At 43.1% G+C, this 13,751-nt stretch overlaps 1 protein-coding gene across 1 annotated transcript; it reads right to left on the reverse strand.

Annotated features, from left to right (window-relative positions):
* Positions 1-1,992: 1,992 nt before the first annotated feature.
* On the reverse strand, positions 1,993-10,798 carry LOC124142076 (putative ankyrin repeat protein RF_0381). Its single transcript, XM_046510343.2, has 4 exons — positions 10,672-10,798; positions 5,802-5,930; positions 5,222-5,311; positions 1,993-4,757 (listed from the first exon to the last, which is right to left on the reverse strand). The coding sequence occupies exons 1-4, from the start codon at positions 10,673-10,675 to the stop codon at positions 2,092-2,094; spliced, it is 2,889 nt and encodes a 962-aa protein (XP_046366299.2). The 5' UTR covers positions 10,676-10,798; the 3' UTR covers positions 1,993-2,091.
* Positions 10,799-13,751: the final 2,953 nt, after the last annotated feature.

The following is a 13,751-nucleotide window of genomic DNA, read 5'->3' on the forward strand; positions in this document are numbered from 1 at the left end:
ATGTTTATTACAACTGAACGTATGTAAGGGTACAGCAAGTTCCCTTGATACCAAAATTATAAAATGGTTGTAAGTATGCTGGCCACTGGTCACTGATTTAACCTTCGCAGACGAGAAAATTAAAAACTGAACATGGGAGTCCTGCACGACTCATATACAACACACTTGATGATTTGTCAAAAGAGTTGTTTTTAAGGTTTTCGGGAAGCATTCTTTTAAATTGGGAAAATTGTCATTTTCACTTGTTTCAGACATACTTATGTAATTGATCTTATCAGAAGTCTGAGCTTGCATGTGTTGAAATGAAAAAGAGCTGGGAAGGATGAGGTAGACGAAGGGAAATGCTTGAATATTTTCAAAAGCGATGTTAAACTTGGTACTCTTGTCATTGGGAAAGGGACCACCTCCGTGGTCTCGTGGATAGAACTTCTGGCCAGAGAGTTGAAGGTCAGTGGTTTGATCCGCGGTCTGGTCATTCCAACCGATGTTAAAAGATGGCAGTTATTGTTACCCTGCCTGTCGCTCAGCATTAAGGGGATAAAACCCAATTTCACCTCGCCGTTTTGGAAGGGTTAGGATCCACTGTTGCACGCCCACCACAACCCTTTTTGAAGCATACATGTTGTTATATGGCACTGTAATTTATTGTTGATGAGGCATAGTGGTTTTTCTTCGTAGTAGTTCCCCTTGGAAGACAATGCTCAAATTCTAAAAACATGTAGCAATGCACGTAACTATCATGATATAACATTTATACTAAGTTTTCCTATAATAATTAGATCAAGTGTTTTATAAGTTATCATAGTGTAATACTTATACATCATTTCATACAATTATATACTCTTCAAAAAAAGAAACTTGACACTGACTTTCAAAATGTAATATAATGCGATTGTTTCAAAATAGGACACAGAAACCATAATTGAAACACTGTTTGAAGCATACATGTTGTCATATGGCACTGTAATTTATTGTTGAACAATGAGGCATAGTGGTTTTTCTTTGTTGTAGTAGTTCCCCTTGGAAGACAGAATACACAAATTCTAAAAACATGTAGCAAGGCACGTAACTGTGGAAAAAAGAAATTAACGGTATCTCTGATAAGCTGGCAAAGTTTCATTCATGTAACTTCAGTAGTCTCTGAGAAAACTTGTCCCTATTTCACTCAGTATGCACAAAGTTGAAAAGCATAGAGTAAGGGCCTTAACTCATGTGAAATCATGACCAGTAAATGATCAGTGTGTAAAATTTCATTCCTCTAACTTGAGAAAATTTGTCCACATAGAGATGTTGAAGGACGGACTTGGTGGCAGGGGATAACAACCTGATGGTGATGTTCCCGATGAACACATTGGTCACCCGAGGGAAAGATAAGTAGGCTAATGTCATGACCTGGCTTAAAACAGTAGAGGGGCAGTCGGGTAGCCTAGTGGTTAAAGCATTAGCTCGTCACGCCGAAGACCTGGGTTCGATTCCCGACATGGGTACAATGTGTGAAGCCCATTTCTGGTGTTCCCTGCCGTGATATTGCTGGAATATTGCTAAAAGCGGTGTAAAACCATACTCACTCACTCACTAAAACAATAGAAAACTTCCTTAAACGTTTAAATATCTTAGTCTTGAGAACCAGAAGGCTTTGGACGATATCTTAGTCTTAGTTTAAATATCTTAGTCTTGAGAACCAGAAGGCTTTGGACGATGAAACTTGGTCAATAATCATGGCTTTAAGTAGGATTAAGTCTTTGGCATTAAGAAATTGGTTGAACATGAAATTGGCTGTGTCTAACAAAAAAGTATAATTTTTTTAATTTGTAGTTTACATGATGTACGGCTTTTCCATTGGATGAGAGGTCGGTCACATGACCGCGAAATTGACGTTCATTAGTGTTCTTGAAATGATGTAAACACTGACGGACACATTCCGACGTTCATTCAGTTTGGCCCTCACTCTATGAAGGTTCATACTCCAATGAACTCACACAAAGTGAAGGTCAATTCTTAAATGTTAATGTTTATATTAAGGCCTATCACCCTGGGGGCATGGGTGGCCAAAGTGTGTATGGTTGTTGGTTTGATTCACGGATCACCTCATTATGTTTCTGATGAAATCTGTTGTCCATATTCGAAGATAAATTTCAAGAAATAATAGTGTGTGAATACGAACACATATAATAAGAGGAGGAAATCTTCATCAGTAAAGTGTAAAGCAGTCCGATCTTGTTTGTCCTGAATGTTGGCGTCTGCACCTCTCTCCAGGAGCAATTCACAAAGGGCGGCAAACCCCTTAGCCGATGCAATATGTAATGCGGTATTGCCTTTGAAGTCCACGGCATTAGCATCAGATCCTGCATCAAGCAACAGTTCTGCTATTTCAGTGAGTCCTCCAAAACAGGCAAAGTGTAACGCACTTCTGCGGTCATAATCTACCTTGCGACAATCAGCACCCCTAAAGAGCAGTTCTGACACAATCTCCGTCTGGCCTAATTCTGACGCGATGTGCAGTGGTGTCTTCTGCCCTTTTTCCTGACTGTCTACCTTGCAATCTTTGTTCAAAATCAACTTGACGGTTTCAGCACAGCCACTGCGCACTGCAAAATGTAACACACTTGATCCCTCCTTGTTCGTGTGATGGATCATCTGTACCCCTTCTGAAAACATTTCGTTTGTTAGTTTGGTGTTCCCATACAGAGCTGCCACCATGATTGGCGTCACACCCTGCTTGTTCTCAACATTCACGTTGGCGCCATGGGCAACCAGCAGATGGAACAATTTCACATCATTGTTTCTACAGGTGTAGTAGACTGGTGCAACTCCATACATATTTCGGTGGTTCACCACGCATCCATGTTGCAGAAGCATTTCGACATTCCTGCGATGACCTCCTTCAACTGCTGGGAAAAGAGCTGTGTTTCCTGCCTTGTTCTCCAAATGTACTGATGCTCCTTTTCGAAGAAGTGACTCCACAATATTCTCTGAATTGGATTGACTGGCAATATACAAAGCAGTTAAGCCATCATTTGATTTCAGGTTCAAGTCAGCGCCATGATTTAAGATGATGTCGACAGTTCCTTCATGGCCAACCGATGCCGCTCTGTGAAGAGGCGTTTCACCCTTTTTGTTCTTCAAGTTTACCGTTTCTCTGGTGGTCAACCGTTCAGTCAGGTCCTGATTTCCAGACTCTACTGCCAGATGCAGGGCACTGTTTCCTTCTCCATTTACTGATGTCCTATTGGCTCCTTTCTCCAACAGTTGTCCACATAAGCTCACATTGCCTGCTCTTGTTGCACAGATCAGTGGCGTGTCGCCCTTGCTGTTCTTCGAGCTAACATTATGAACACCCATAAACTTTCGTGACAGCAGTAGTCTTGCACCTTCTTCATTTCCATAGTGACAGCAGCCGCACAAAGATTCAGTGTACTCTTCAGAAGATAAATGTCTATTTGCGATGATTTTCCTGAGAAAGGTATTCTTCCCACAGCTGGAGACTAAGAAGAGAAACTTCAAGTCTGACTGAAAATCAATTGAGTTCATGAGGTCATTGATGTTTGTCTTTTCGAGAAACTTTGCAACAAAGTCCTCGTTTCCAAAAATACTGTGTGACAGAACCTCATATAGATTGCCTGAGTTTATTTCTGTGAGAAAACGGTTTATGAGTAAAGGAAGTATTTCCTCCGACACAGAAATAACTTTACCTTGCAACTCGGGGTGCAAATTGTCGCTTCCTATCACCAACCAATCCTTCAGACAACCCATACTACTGAACTCCACAAGGAATGCAGGGTTTGTCGATCCAATAGTCGAGGCAACGCTTTCATATATTGATGGATGAGAAAATATAACACATCTCCCTTCTCTCCTGAAGTAACTGCCTTCAAAACGTTTCAAGATGTCTCTTATTTTCTTCGTTTTGATGGTCGGCAGTCCGGGTTCGTCAATGCTAACCTTCTTGCCAAGCGAATGCATGTTAAACCTCCCATCGTGCTTCAGTAGAAGGCTAAAGACAACTTCCACTGATTTGTCCTGGATAATGTGCCCTAGAGTTTCGTTCAGAAACGCGATGGGATGCTGGAAAAATGATTCGGGATCAGACAGAGCACCCTGCAAGTTGAAGAGCAGCTCACAGCAGTGAGGGAAGCCGTGAGGAAGGTGAATGTCAATCATCCTCTGAGAAACAGTCCTTGGTAGCGTCAGGTTGTACTTGTGTTCGAATGATTTAATAATGTCTAATTTGTCATTTGGTTGCAATTGCTTATCTTTGGAGATGTCGATTATGGAATCATTTCTGAAAATGTTGTTGACAAATTTGCCAAGTTTGGGCCTGGCATCCTTCCAGATATATCCTCGACTGACACAGACGAGTTTCACAAGCCGGGCTTGCGTCCTGTCTTCACCAGTGCCAAACATTGCTTCTGAGTTCGTCTGGTCCAGCCTGGCTTTCACATCTTCCAGGACAGGAATCCATTTCCTGACAGTGCTTTCGTCAAACTCAAACGCGCCCCATAAATCATTGATCATGACAACTGTATTGTTGGTGAATTTACATGCAAAGTACTCTTCTGGTGTTTTGGGCACAAAGACTGTCCAACTGAGCTTCCTCAAGTTGTGTAGCAGCAGGTACCCCAGCGTAGTCTTGCCTTCTCCAGGGCACCCAGTGATGGCCACTGTGGAGTGGAGTTGCAGGTGCTGGTCTGCTGCAGTGCAAACACTTGTCCACGCGCGACCCTTCACATGAGTACTCACTTCATCGTCCCATCGATCTGCAAAGTAAATATTTTTACTGAATATTTATTTGATTTTAGTATTGCATACCTATCAACATACCTGAGTCACGCAGATTTTTTCAGCACAGATGGCTCCTGAGTACTGCTCAAAATTGTTAGAATCATTTTGGGCTGTGGTGCTTTAGATATAAGAGCGACACTGACTTGGTTGATACATATCATCGTATCCTAATTGCGTGGATCGATGGTCATGTCAATCACTGGATTGTCTGGTCCAGACTCGATTATTTACAGACCACCGTCATATAGCTGGAATATTGCTGAGTGCAGCGTTAAACAACCAACAACCAACTGAACCAAAACTATGAACCATAATATGGAGAATAGAAGTGAGCATTCCTTGGCAGTATTTCAGAAAGACAGAGATGGCAGAAAGTCTATCAACATGAGGTCAAAACTAAAATATTTTGCGAAAAAGATCTCAAAAGGGTACTGTGTACCTTGTTGGTGTTTTTGTAGAGGAGAAACTACAATCTGTGTCCCACCATAGCACACGTTCTGGCCATCCAGCTCATCACGCTGTGCACTGCCTGAAACAGAAGATGTTTTTGATTGTTTGTTATTTAATGCAGCACTGAGCAATATTCCAGCTATATGACGGCGGTCCGTAAATAATCGAGTCTGGACCACACAATCCAGTGATTGACATCATGAGCATCAATCCATGCAATTGGGATACGATGATATGCATCAATCAAGTCCTGATGGTCCGATCCCGTTAAACGCTTCTTACGAGAACCATAGTCGCCTTTTAAGGAAAGCATGGGTATCTGAAGACCCCGGATCTGCTCGGGTCAGTGGTTTTTGAAGAGGAGACCGTACCATCAGTGTCCCACCATCAAATTCCTTCCAACAGTCCTGCATGATACCATGTTTTGAGACATTGACTTGTAATATGGAAACATTTTCCTATATGCCTATTTCTGTAACTATCTCTTAAACATATGGACAAGTTTGTAAATTTCAAAACTTTGTATTCACCGTCAGACACTGTGATAAACAACAACAAAGTCTACAGACCTTCAGTGTTGATGACCTGCGTCCCATACACAGAGACGTTCTCAGCATCGATGTTCAAGTTGTCCCCCCTGTACCCAGCCCCCACCTGACTGTGCCTTGGGCGCCTCCGTCTTGCTCTGCCATCGTTTTCTGCAATGAGAGTGTTGTCTATATGCTGCATGCTGCAATCCTAAAACAATCCTCCTTGGTCCTATGTCTGGTGGTCTTATGTCTCTGTGTGCACTGGTCCTATGTCTGTGTGTAGGTGTTCTATGTCTGTGTGTAGGTGTTCTATGTCTGTGTGTAGTGGTTCTATGTCTGTGTGTAGTGGTTCTATGTCTGTGTGTAGTGGTCCCATGTCTGTGTGTAGTGGTCCTATGTCTGTGTGTAGTGGGTTCTATGTCTGTGTGTAGTGGTCCTATGTCTGTGTGTAGTGGTCCTATGTCTGTGTGTAGTGGTCCTATGTCTGTGTGCAGTGGTCCTATGTCTCTATGCAGTGGTCCTATGTCTGTGTGTAGTGGGTTCTATGTCTGTGTGTAGTGGTCCTATGTCTGTGTGTAGTGGGTTCTATGTCTGTGTGTAGTGGTCCTATGTCTGTGTGCAGTGGTCCTATGTCTGTGTGCAGTGGTGCTATGTCTGTGTGCAGTGGTGCTATGTCTGTGTGTAGTGGTCCTATGTCTGTGTGCAGTGGTCCTATGTCTGTGTGCAGTGGTCCTATGTCTGTGTGTAGTGGGTTCTATGTCTGTGTGTAGTGGTCCTATGTCTGTGTGCAGTGGTCCCATGTCTTTGTGTAGTGGTCCTATGTCTGTGTGTAGTGGGTCCTATGTCTGTGCTGGTCCTATGTATGTGGTGGTCTTATATTTGTGCAGTGGTCCTATGTATGTGGTGGTCCTATATTTGTGCAGTGGTCCTATGTCTTTGAATGGGTCTTATGTCTATGCAGTCATCCTACGTCTGTAGTGGTCCTTTCTGCAGTGGACCCATATCTGTAATGGTCCTATATTTGTGCAATGGTCCTATGTCTGTGAAGTGGTCTTATGTCTGTGTGCAGTGGTCTTATGTCTGTGAAGTGGTCTTACCTCTGTGCAGTCATCCTATGTCTCTAGTGGTCCTATGTCTGTGTGCAGTGGTCCTATGTCTGTGCAGTGATCCTTTGTATGTGTGTTGTGGTTTTATGTCTGTGTGTAGTGGTCCTATGTCTATGTGTAGTGGTCCTTTGTCTGTGTGTAGTGGTCCTATGTCTGTGTGTAGTGGTCCTATGTCTATGTGTAGTGGTCCTATGTCTGTGTGTAGTGGTCCTATGTCTGTGTGTAGTGGCCCTATGTCTGTGTGTAGTGGGTCCTATGTCTGTGTGCAGTGGTTCTATGTCTGTGTGTAGTGATCCTATGTCTGTGTGTAGTGGCCCTATGTCTGTGTGTAGTGATTCTATGTCTGTGTGTAGTGGTCCTATGTCTGTGTGCAGTGGTCCTATGTCTGTGTGCAGTGGTCCTATGTCTGTGTGCAGTGGTCCTATGTCTGTGTGTAGTGATCCTATGTCTGTGTGTAGTGGGTCCTATGTCTGTGTGTAGTGATCCTATGTCTGTGTGCAGTGGTCCTATGTCTGTGTGTAGTGATCGTATGTCTGTGTGCAGTGGTTCTATGTCTGTGTGTAGTGATCCTATGTCTGTGTGCAGTGGTCCTATGTCTGTAGTGGTCCTATGTCTTCCTGTAGTGGTGCTATGTCTGTGTACAGTGGTGCTATGTCTATGTGTAGTGGTGCTATGTCTGTGTGTAGTGGTTCCTATGTCTGTGTGTTGTGGTCCTATGTCTGTGTGCAGTGGTCCTATGTTTGTGTGCAGTGGTCCTATGTCTGTGTGTAGTGGTCTTATGTCTGTGTGTAGTGATCCTATGTCTGTGTGTAGTGGTGCTATGTCTGTGTGTAGTGGTTCTATGTCTGTGTGTAGGTGTTCTATGTATGTGTGTGCAGTGGTCCTATGTCTGTGTGTAGTGATCCTATGTCTGTGTGCACTGGTTCTATGTCTGTGTGTAGTGGGTCCTATGTCTGTGTGCAGTTGTGCTATGTCTGTGTGTAGTGGGTCCTATGTCTGTGTGCAGTGGTCCTATGTCTGTGTGCAGTGGTCCTATGTCTGTGTGTAGTGGGTCCTATGTCTGTGTGTAGTGGTCCTATGTCTGTGTGTAGTGGTTCTATGTCTGTGTGTAGTGGGTCCTATGTCTGTGTGTAGGTGTTCTATGTCTGTGTGTAGTGGTTCTATGTCTGTGTGTAGTGGGTCCTATGTCTGTGTGTAGTGGTCCTATGTCTGTGTGCACTGGTTCTATGTCTGTGTGTAGTGGGTCCTATGTCTGTGTGCAGTGGTTCTATGTCTGTGTGTAGGTGTTCTATGTCTGTGTGTAGTGGTTCTATGTCTGTGTGTAGTGGGTCTATGTCTGTGTGTAGGTGTTCTATGTCTGTGTGTAGGTGTTCTATGTCTGTGTGTAGTGGGTTCTATGTCTGTGTGTAGTGGTCCTATGTCTGTAGTGGTTCTATGTCTGTGTGTAGGTGTTCTATGTCTGTGTGTAGTTGGTTCTATGTCTGTGTGTAGTGGTCCTATGTCTGTGTGCAGTGGTCCCATGTTTTTGTGTAGTGGTCCTATGTCTGTGTGTAGTGGGTCCTATGTGTGAAGTGTAGTGGTCCTATGTCAGTTTGCAGTGGTCCTATGTCTCTATGCAGTGGTGCTATGTCTGTGTGCAGTGGTGCTATGTCTGTGTGTAGTGGTCCTATGTCCGTTTGTAGTGGTCCCATGTCTGTGTGTAGTGGGTCCTATGTCTGTGTGTAGTGTAGTGGTCCTATGTCAGTGTGCAGTGGTCCTATGTCTCTATGCAGTGGTGCTATGTCTGTGTGTAGTGGTTCTATGTCTGTGTGCAGTGGTCCTATGTCTGTGTGTAGTGTAGTGGTCCAATGTCTCTATGCAGTGGTGTTATGTCTGTGTGTAGTGGTTCTATGTCTGTGTGTAGTGGTGCTATGTCTGTGTGTAGTGGGTCCTATGTCTTTGTGTAGTGGTTCTATGTCTGTGTGTAGTGGTCCTATGTCTGTGTGTAGTGGTCCTATGTCTGTGTGTAGTGGTTCTATGTCTGTGTGCAGTGGTCCTATGTCTGTGTGTAGTGGGTTCTGGGTTCTATGTCTGTGTGTAGTGGTGCTATGTCTGTGTGTAGTGGGTTCTATGTCTGTGTGTAGTGGTCCTATGTCTGTGTGTAGTGTAGTGGTCCAATGTCTCTATGCAGTGGTGTTATGTCTGTGTGTAGTGGTTCTATGTCTGTGTGTAGTGGTGCTATGTCTGTGTGTAGTGGGTCCTATGTCTGTGTGTAGTGGTTCTATGTCTGTGTGTAGTGGTCCTATGTCTGTGTGTAGTGGTCCTATGTCTGTGTGTAGTGGTTCTATGTCTGTGTGCAGTGGTCCTATGTCTGTGTGTAGTGGGTTCTGGGTTCTATGTCTGTGTGTAGTGGTGCTATGTCTGTGTGTAGTGGGTTCTATGTCTGTGTGTAGTGGTCCTATGTCTGTGTGTAGTGGTTCTATGTCTGTGTGTAGTGGTCCTATGTCTGTGTGCAGTGGTGCTATGTCTGTGTGCAGTGGTGCTATGTCTGTGTGTAGTGGGTCCTATGTCTGTGTGAAGTGGTGCTATGTCTGTGTGCAGTGGTGCTATGTCTATGTGTAGTGGTGCTATGTCTGTGTGTAGTGGTCCTATGTCTCTATGCAGTGGTGCTATGTCTGTGTGTAGTGGTGCTATGTCTATGTGTAGTGGGTTCTATGTCTGTGTGCAGTGGTCCTATGTCTGTGTGCAGTGGTGCTATGTCTGTGTGCAGTGGTGCTATGTCTATGTGTAGTGGTGCTATGTCTGTGTGTAGTGGTCCTATGTCTGTGTGTAGTGGTGCTATGTCTGTGTGTAGTGGTGCTATGTCTCTATGCAGTGGTGCTATGTCTGTGTGCTATGTCTATGTGCAATGGTGCTATGTCTGTGTGTAGTGGTCCTATGTCTGTGTGTAGTGGTCCTATGTCTGTGTGCAGTGGTCCTATGTCTGTAGTGGTCCTATGTCTTCCTGTAGTGGTGCAATGTTTATCTGTAGTGGTCGACTGTATATTTGTATTGGTCCTATGTGTTTCCATAGTGATCCTATATGTATGTGAAATGGTCCTATGCATATTTACAGTGGCCCCGTTGTCTATTTTTAGTGCTCCAAGCCTGCGTGCAGTGGTCCTAACTCTGTTAGCATTGTTTATACAGCTCTTTAATTTGTTAAATCAAAGGGGGGGTTGCTGGAGAAGTAATTAAATGCACAATCTCATTAAAATCAGACCTTAGTTCTCGCTACCGCGAAACAAAGATCTGAAGACATCCCATGAGGGGTCACGTCGGAACGACCTCTCATCCGACCAATCAGTGCGTCGCTTACCAGATTATGAAAGTGACAGTCGGAATGTGATTTGTAATCATGCAACCTCGAAAACTTTTACACGGGGTCCATACAATCTAGACCATCTATTAGCCATTCCAGAATGTTCTTTTGTTTAGGTTTCAAATTTGTAATCGAGAATTTGTCAAAATATGTTTCGAAGCGTAGTCGACAATTTGAAATTAGTGCCGTAAAGCAAGAGAAAGCTGCCTTCTGATTGGTCATTCCATTGGTCAGTCAAAGTTCATGCAAGGTCGGTCTGACGTGACCCGTAATGGGATGTCCTCAGATCTTTGTTTAGCGGTAGCGAGAACTAAGATCTGATTTTAATGAGATTGATGCACAAACAACTTTATGTAACATGGCAGGTATACCTTATGATTAAAGGAAGGAGGTAACTATGATCTAACGTATTGCACACCTCTTATAACATGAAGCCAACCGGACCCTGTCACGGTTAACTTACCCATAATCAGCTAATCCTTCAGTTCATCACACGGTGTAATTAAGGAAATAATCCATCGAAAGTCAGCTAAATGTAGCACTAGCAAGTCGAATTGCGCAGTTGCCACGTATGCGTCGCTGGGAAGACCCAAGATCTATTTTTAGTTTAAACCCGGCGGTTCATCTACATCAGCAGTTTCGAACCAGCAAAGTAAGTATTTCCCCCCGAAGGATACAGTTGGCTGTTTTTGATGGGATGCGCTTTGTTATGTTCCTCAACTATCGCATCAATGAGAATTAGTTGAATATTGTCTTGCAGAACAGCCACCGGTTTAGCAGCCAAGTGAAGGGTTACCTTTTACGTGTGACTCATTCAGTTTCGACTCATTCTCTCTTGGAGGTGAGGTGAAATGGGGTTTAACGTCGCGTCCAAGATTATAGCACTTATATAGCGACGTGCATGCACGTGTGTGTGTTTGTGTGGTTGCTTGTACTAGTCCGGACTGATGCCGATTTATAGTGCTAGCTCACTGAGATACCATGCCGCAGTTTAACATGAATACCCCACTCAGACACAGTATACTGACTCCGAGCCGACCAGTCCTTGTTTTAGCCCCTTCATGCCGAGCGCCAGACAGGGTAACAACAAATACCATCTTTTAACGTCTTTTGGTATGACGCAGCCGGGAATCGAGCCCCGGATCCTCCGCTCTCCGGGCGGACGCTCTACCACTAGACCACGGAGGCGGTCATTCTCTCTTGGAAAACAAATCGTGAAACACGTGCATGGTGTGACGCGTTTGTCTGTAAAAAATCGAGTCTGGACCAGACAATCTAGTGATTGACATCATGGGCATCAATCAACGCAATTGGGATACAATGACTTGCATCAACCAAGTCAGCGAGCCTGACCACCGATCCCGTTACAACAAGCTTGATTGTGGGTTCGAATCCCGGTTCGCCCCGATGATGTTTCTAGGTTTGTCAGCACCATACCCGCTTGTGGGTTTCACCGAAGTGGTAAACGTTTGAGACCTGCATCATTTCGGGCTTTCCTCCCACATTAAGCTGAGACGCCTCGATATAACTGGAATACTGTTAAAAGCGGATTTAAACCCAACTCACTCACTCACTCAACGTTAAACTGGATGATGGTTCCATGAAACAGGTACCTCGCTATCGAATGCAACGAACTCCGGAGACAGTTTCGGCCATGTTACTCCCACCCACCTTTGTTGATGATGACTACAGTTTGTTCGATCTATTCAAAGATGACTTTTTTAATATTGTGCCTGTGCCTCTAAAGGGGGGTGATATACCTGTTCCGCCAACCTGCTGTGACGATTCCGAAATTGCGAATTTCATTGCAACAAATCAGAATGTGAACACTTCCCAATCTCATTAAAATCAGATCTTAGTTCTCGCTACGGCTAAACAAAGATCTGAGGACATCCCATTACGGGTCACGTCAGACCGACCTTGGGCTAACTTTGACCGACCAATGAAATGACCAATCAGAAGGCGGTTTTCTTGTGCTTTACGGCACTTATTTCAAATTGTCGACTACGCTTCGAAACATATTTTGACAAATTCTCGATTACAAATTTGAAACCTGAACAAAAGAACATTCTGGAATGGCTAATAGATAGTCCCGATTGTATTGATTCAGTCGTTAAACCCGTAACTATCGTTCGGAATACCCCGTGTAAAAGTTTTCGAGGTTGCATGATTATAAATCACATTCCGACTGTCACTTTCATAATCTGGTAAGCGACGCTCTGATTGGTCGGATGAAAGGTCGTTCTGACGTGACCCCAAATGGGATGTCTTCAGATCTTTGTTTCGCGGTAGCGAGAACTAAGGTCTGATGTTAATGAGATTGAACACTTCCAGGAAGACCGCGTATGACATGAAAATCGTCACTAGATTCATGCACGAGCAGAATGACTTCAGATAACTAGACGCCATTCCGGCCCATGAACTTTGTAAACTTTTATGCAAATTCTTTACAAGTAGAGATTGCTGCAGAGCATCAATTGTTCCCCGCTTTGTGCAGAGGAAGGAAGTGTAAGCTATGGGAGGAGAGAATTGGTGTAAAGTACAAATTGGTTGTTATTAATGTACTTATCTTTGGAAAGCACAATAAAAGAAACAGTGTCTTTAAATGGTCAGCACAAAGAAAATCCAGGCAAGAAAACTGGGCCTGTCAGGCAAAACTTGATATATACCCACTATTAGTACCAATAGAAAAAAAAGATTTCAAGTCCTATATAGATAACACAACAAATGTCATTCTAAAACATGCTTTTGCAGCAAATATCGATATTTCTGGTCAACATGTTGGTTGGGTTAAATAAAACAAACTTTTTCAACAGTAAACACAAAAAATGTAATGAATCCACTGTAAATAAACTTCAGTTCAAATGTAAAAATTCACGCATTCATTAATGGATTCCCATTTATCTAGCAGCAAGTTAAGAACATAGTTTGGTCACGTTATCTATAACTATTGAGAATTATCTTACAAATTGTGAAAACAAAGGTCATGGGTCACTTTTCTCAAAACTTCGTTTTAGTAATCACAAACTAAAAATTGAAAAAACCCACCAACCCCATTGGAGCAACGTCTCTGTAAATCATGTGATGTCTCAGAAGATGAGCAACATTACGCACTGTCCTACATGATACAACCTAGAAGGAGAATCACAAATACTCCCCAATCATGATAAAGAATTTGGTACACTCTGTTAAAAGGAACAGTTCTTAATAATTTTACCAACAGTTATCCAGAAACAACTTCCAAGATCTGTTATCATATCAACAATTACAAACAAATTCCTTGTATGTACAACTTTACCATAGTTTTGATCAATTCTCATATTGTTTCCATATCATAAAAATTCACTTTTGAAAAAAATTGTTATAATGTACCTCCTTTGTATGTTGAATGTTCCTGTGTTTTTTAATTGTCGTTTATTGTGCATGTATTTTGTAGTTTGTGATTGTGTAATATTGCCACTGTTTCTTCGTGGCATGTTCCGCAATACACATCTCATCTAAAACATCTTTGATGTATGATAGTTTCTTACAGTTGAGTACGGG

Source organism: Haliotis rufescens, unplaced genomic scaffold (assembly GCF_023055435.1).
Source record: "Haliotis rufescens isolate VD_foot unplaced genomic scaffold, xgHalRufe1.0.p SCAF_14, whole genome shotgun sequence".
NCBI lineage: Eukaryota > Metazoa > Mollusca > Gastropoda > Lepetellida > Haliotidae > Haliotis > Haliotis rufescens.

Excerpts from the sequence above, each read along its gene's own strand:
- LOC124142076 (XM_046510343.2), bottom strand. Across the intron at positions 5,312-5,801 it reads GCAGGTCATCAACACTGAAG|GCAGTGCACAGCGTGATGAG; the intron begins GTCTGTAGACTT and ends CTTCTGTTTCAG. Across the intron at positions 4,758-5,221 it reads TCTACAAAAACACCAACAAG|ATCGATGGGACGATGAAGTG; the intron begins GTACACAGTACC and ends TTTACTTTGCAG.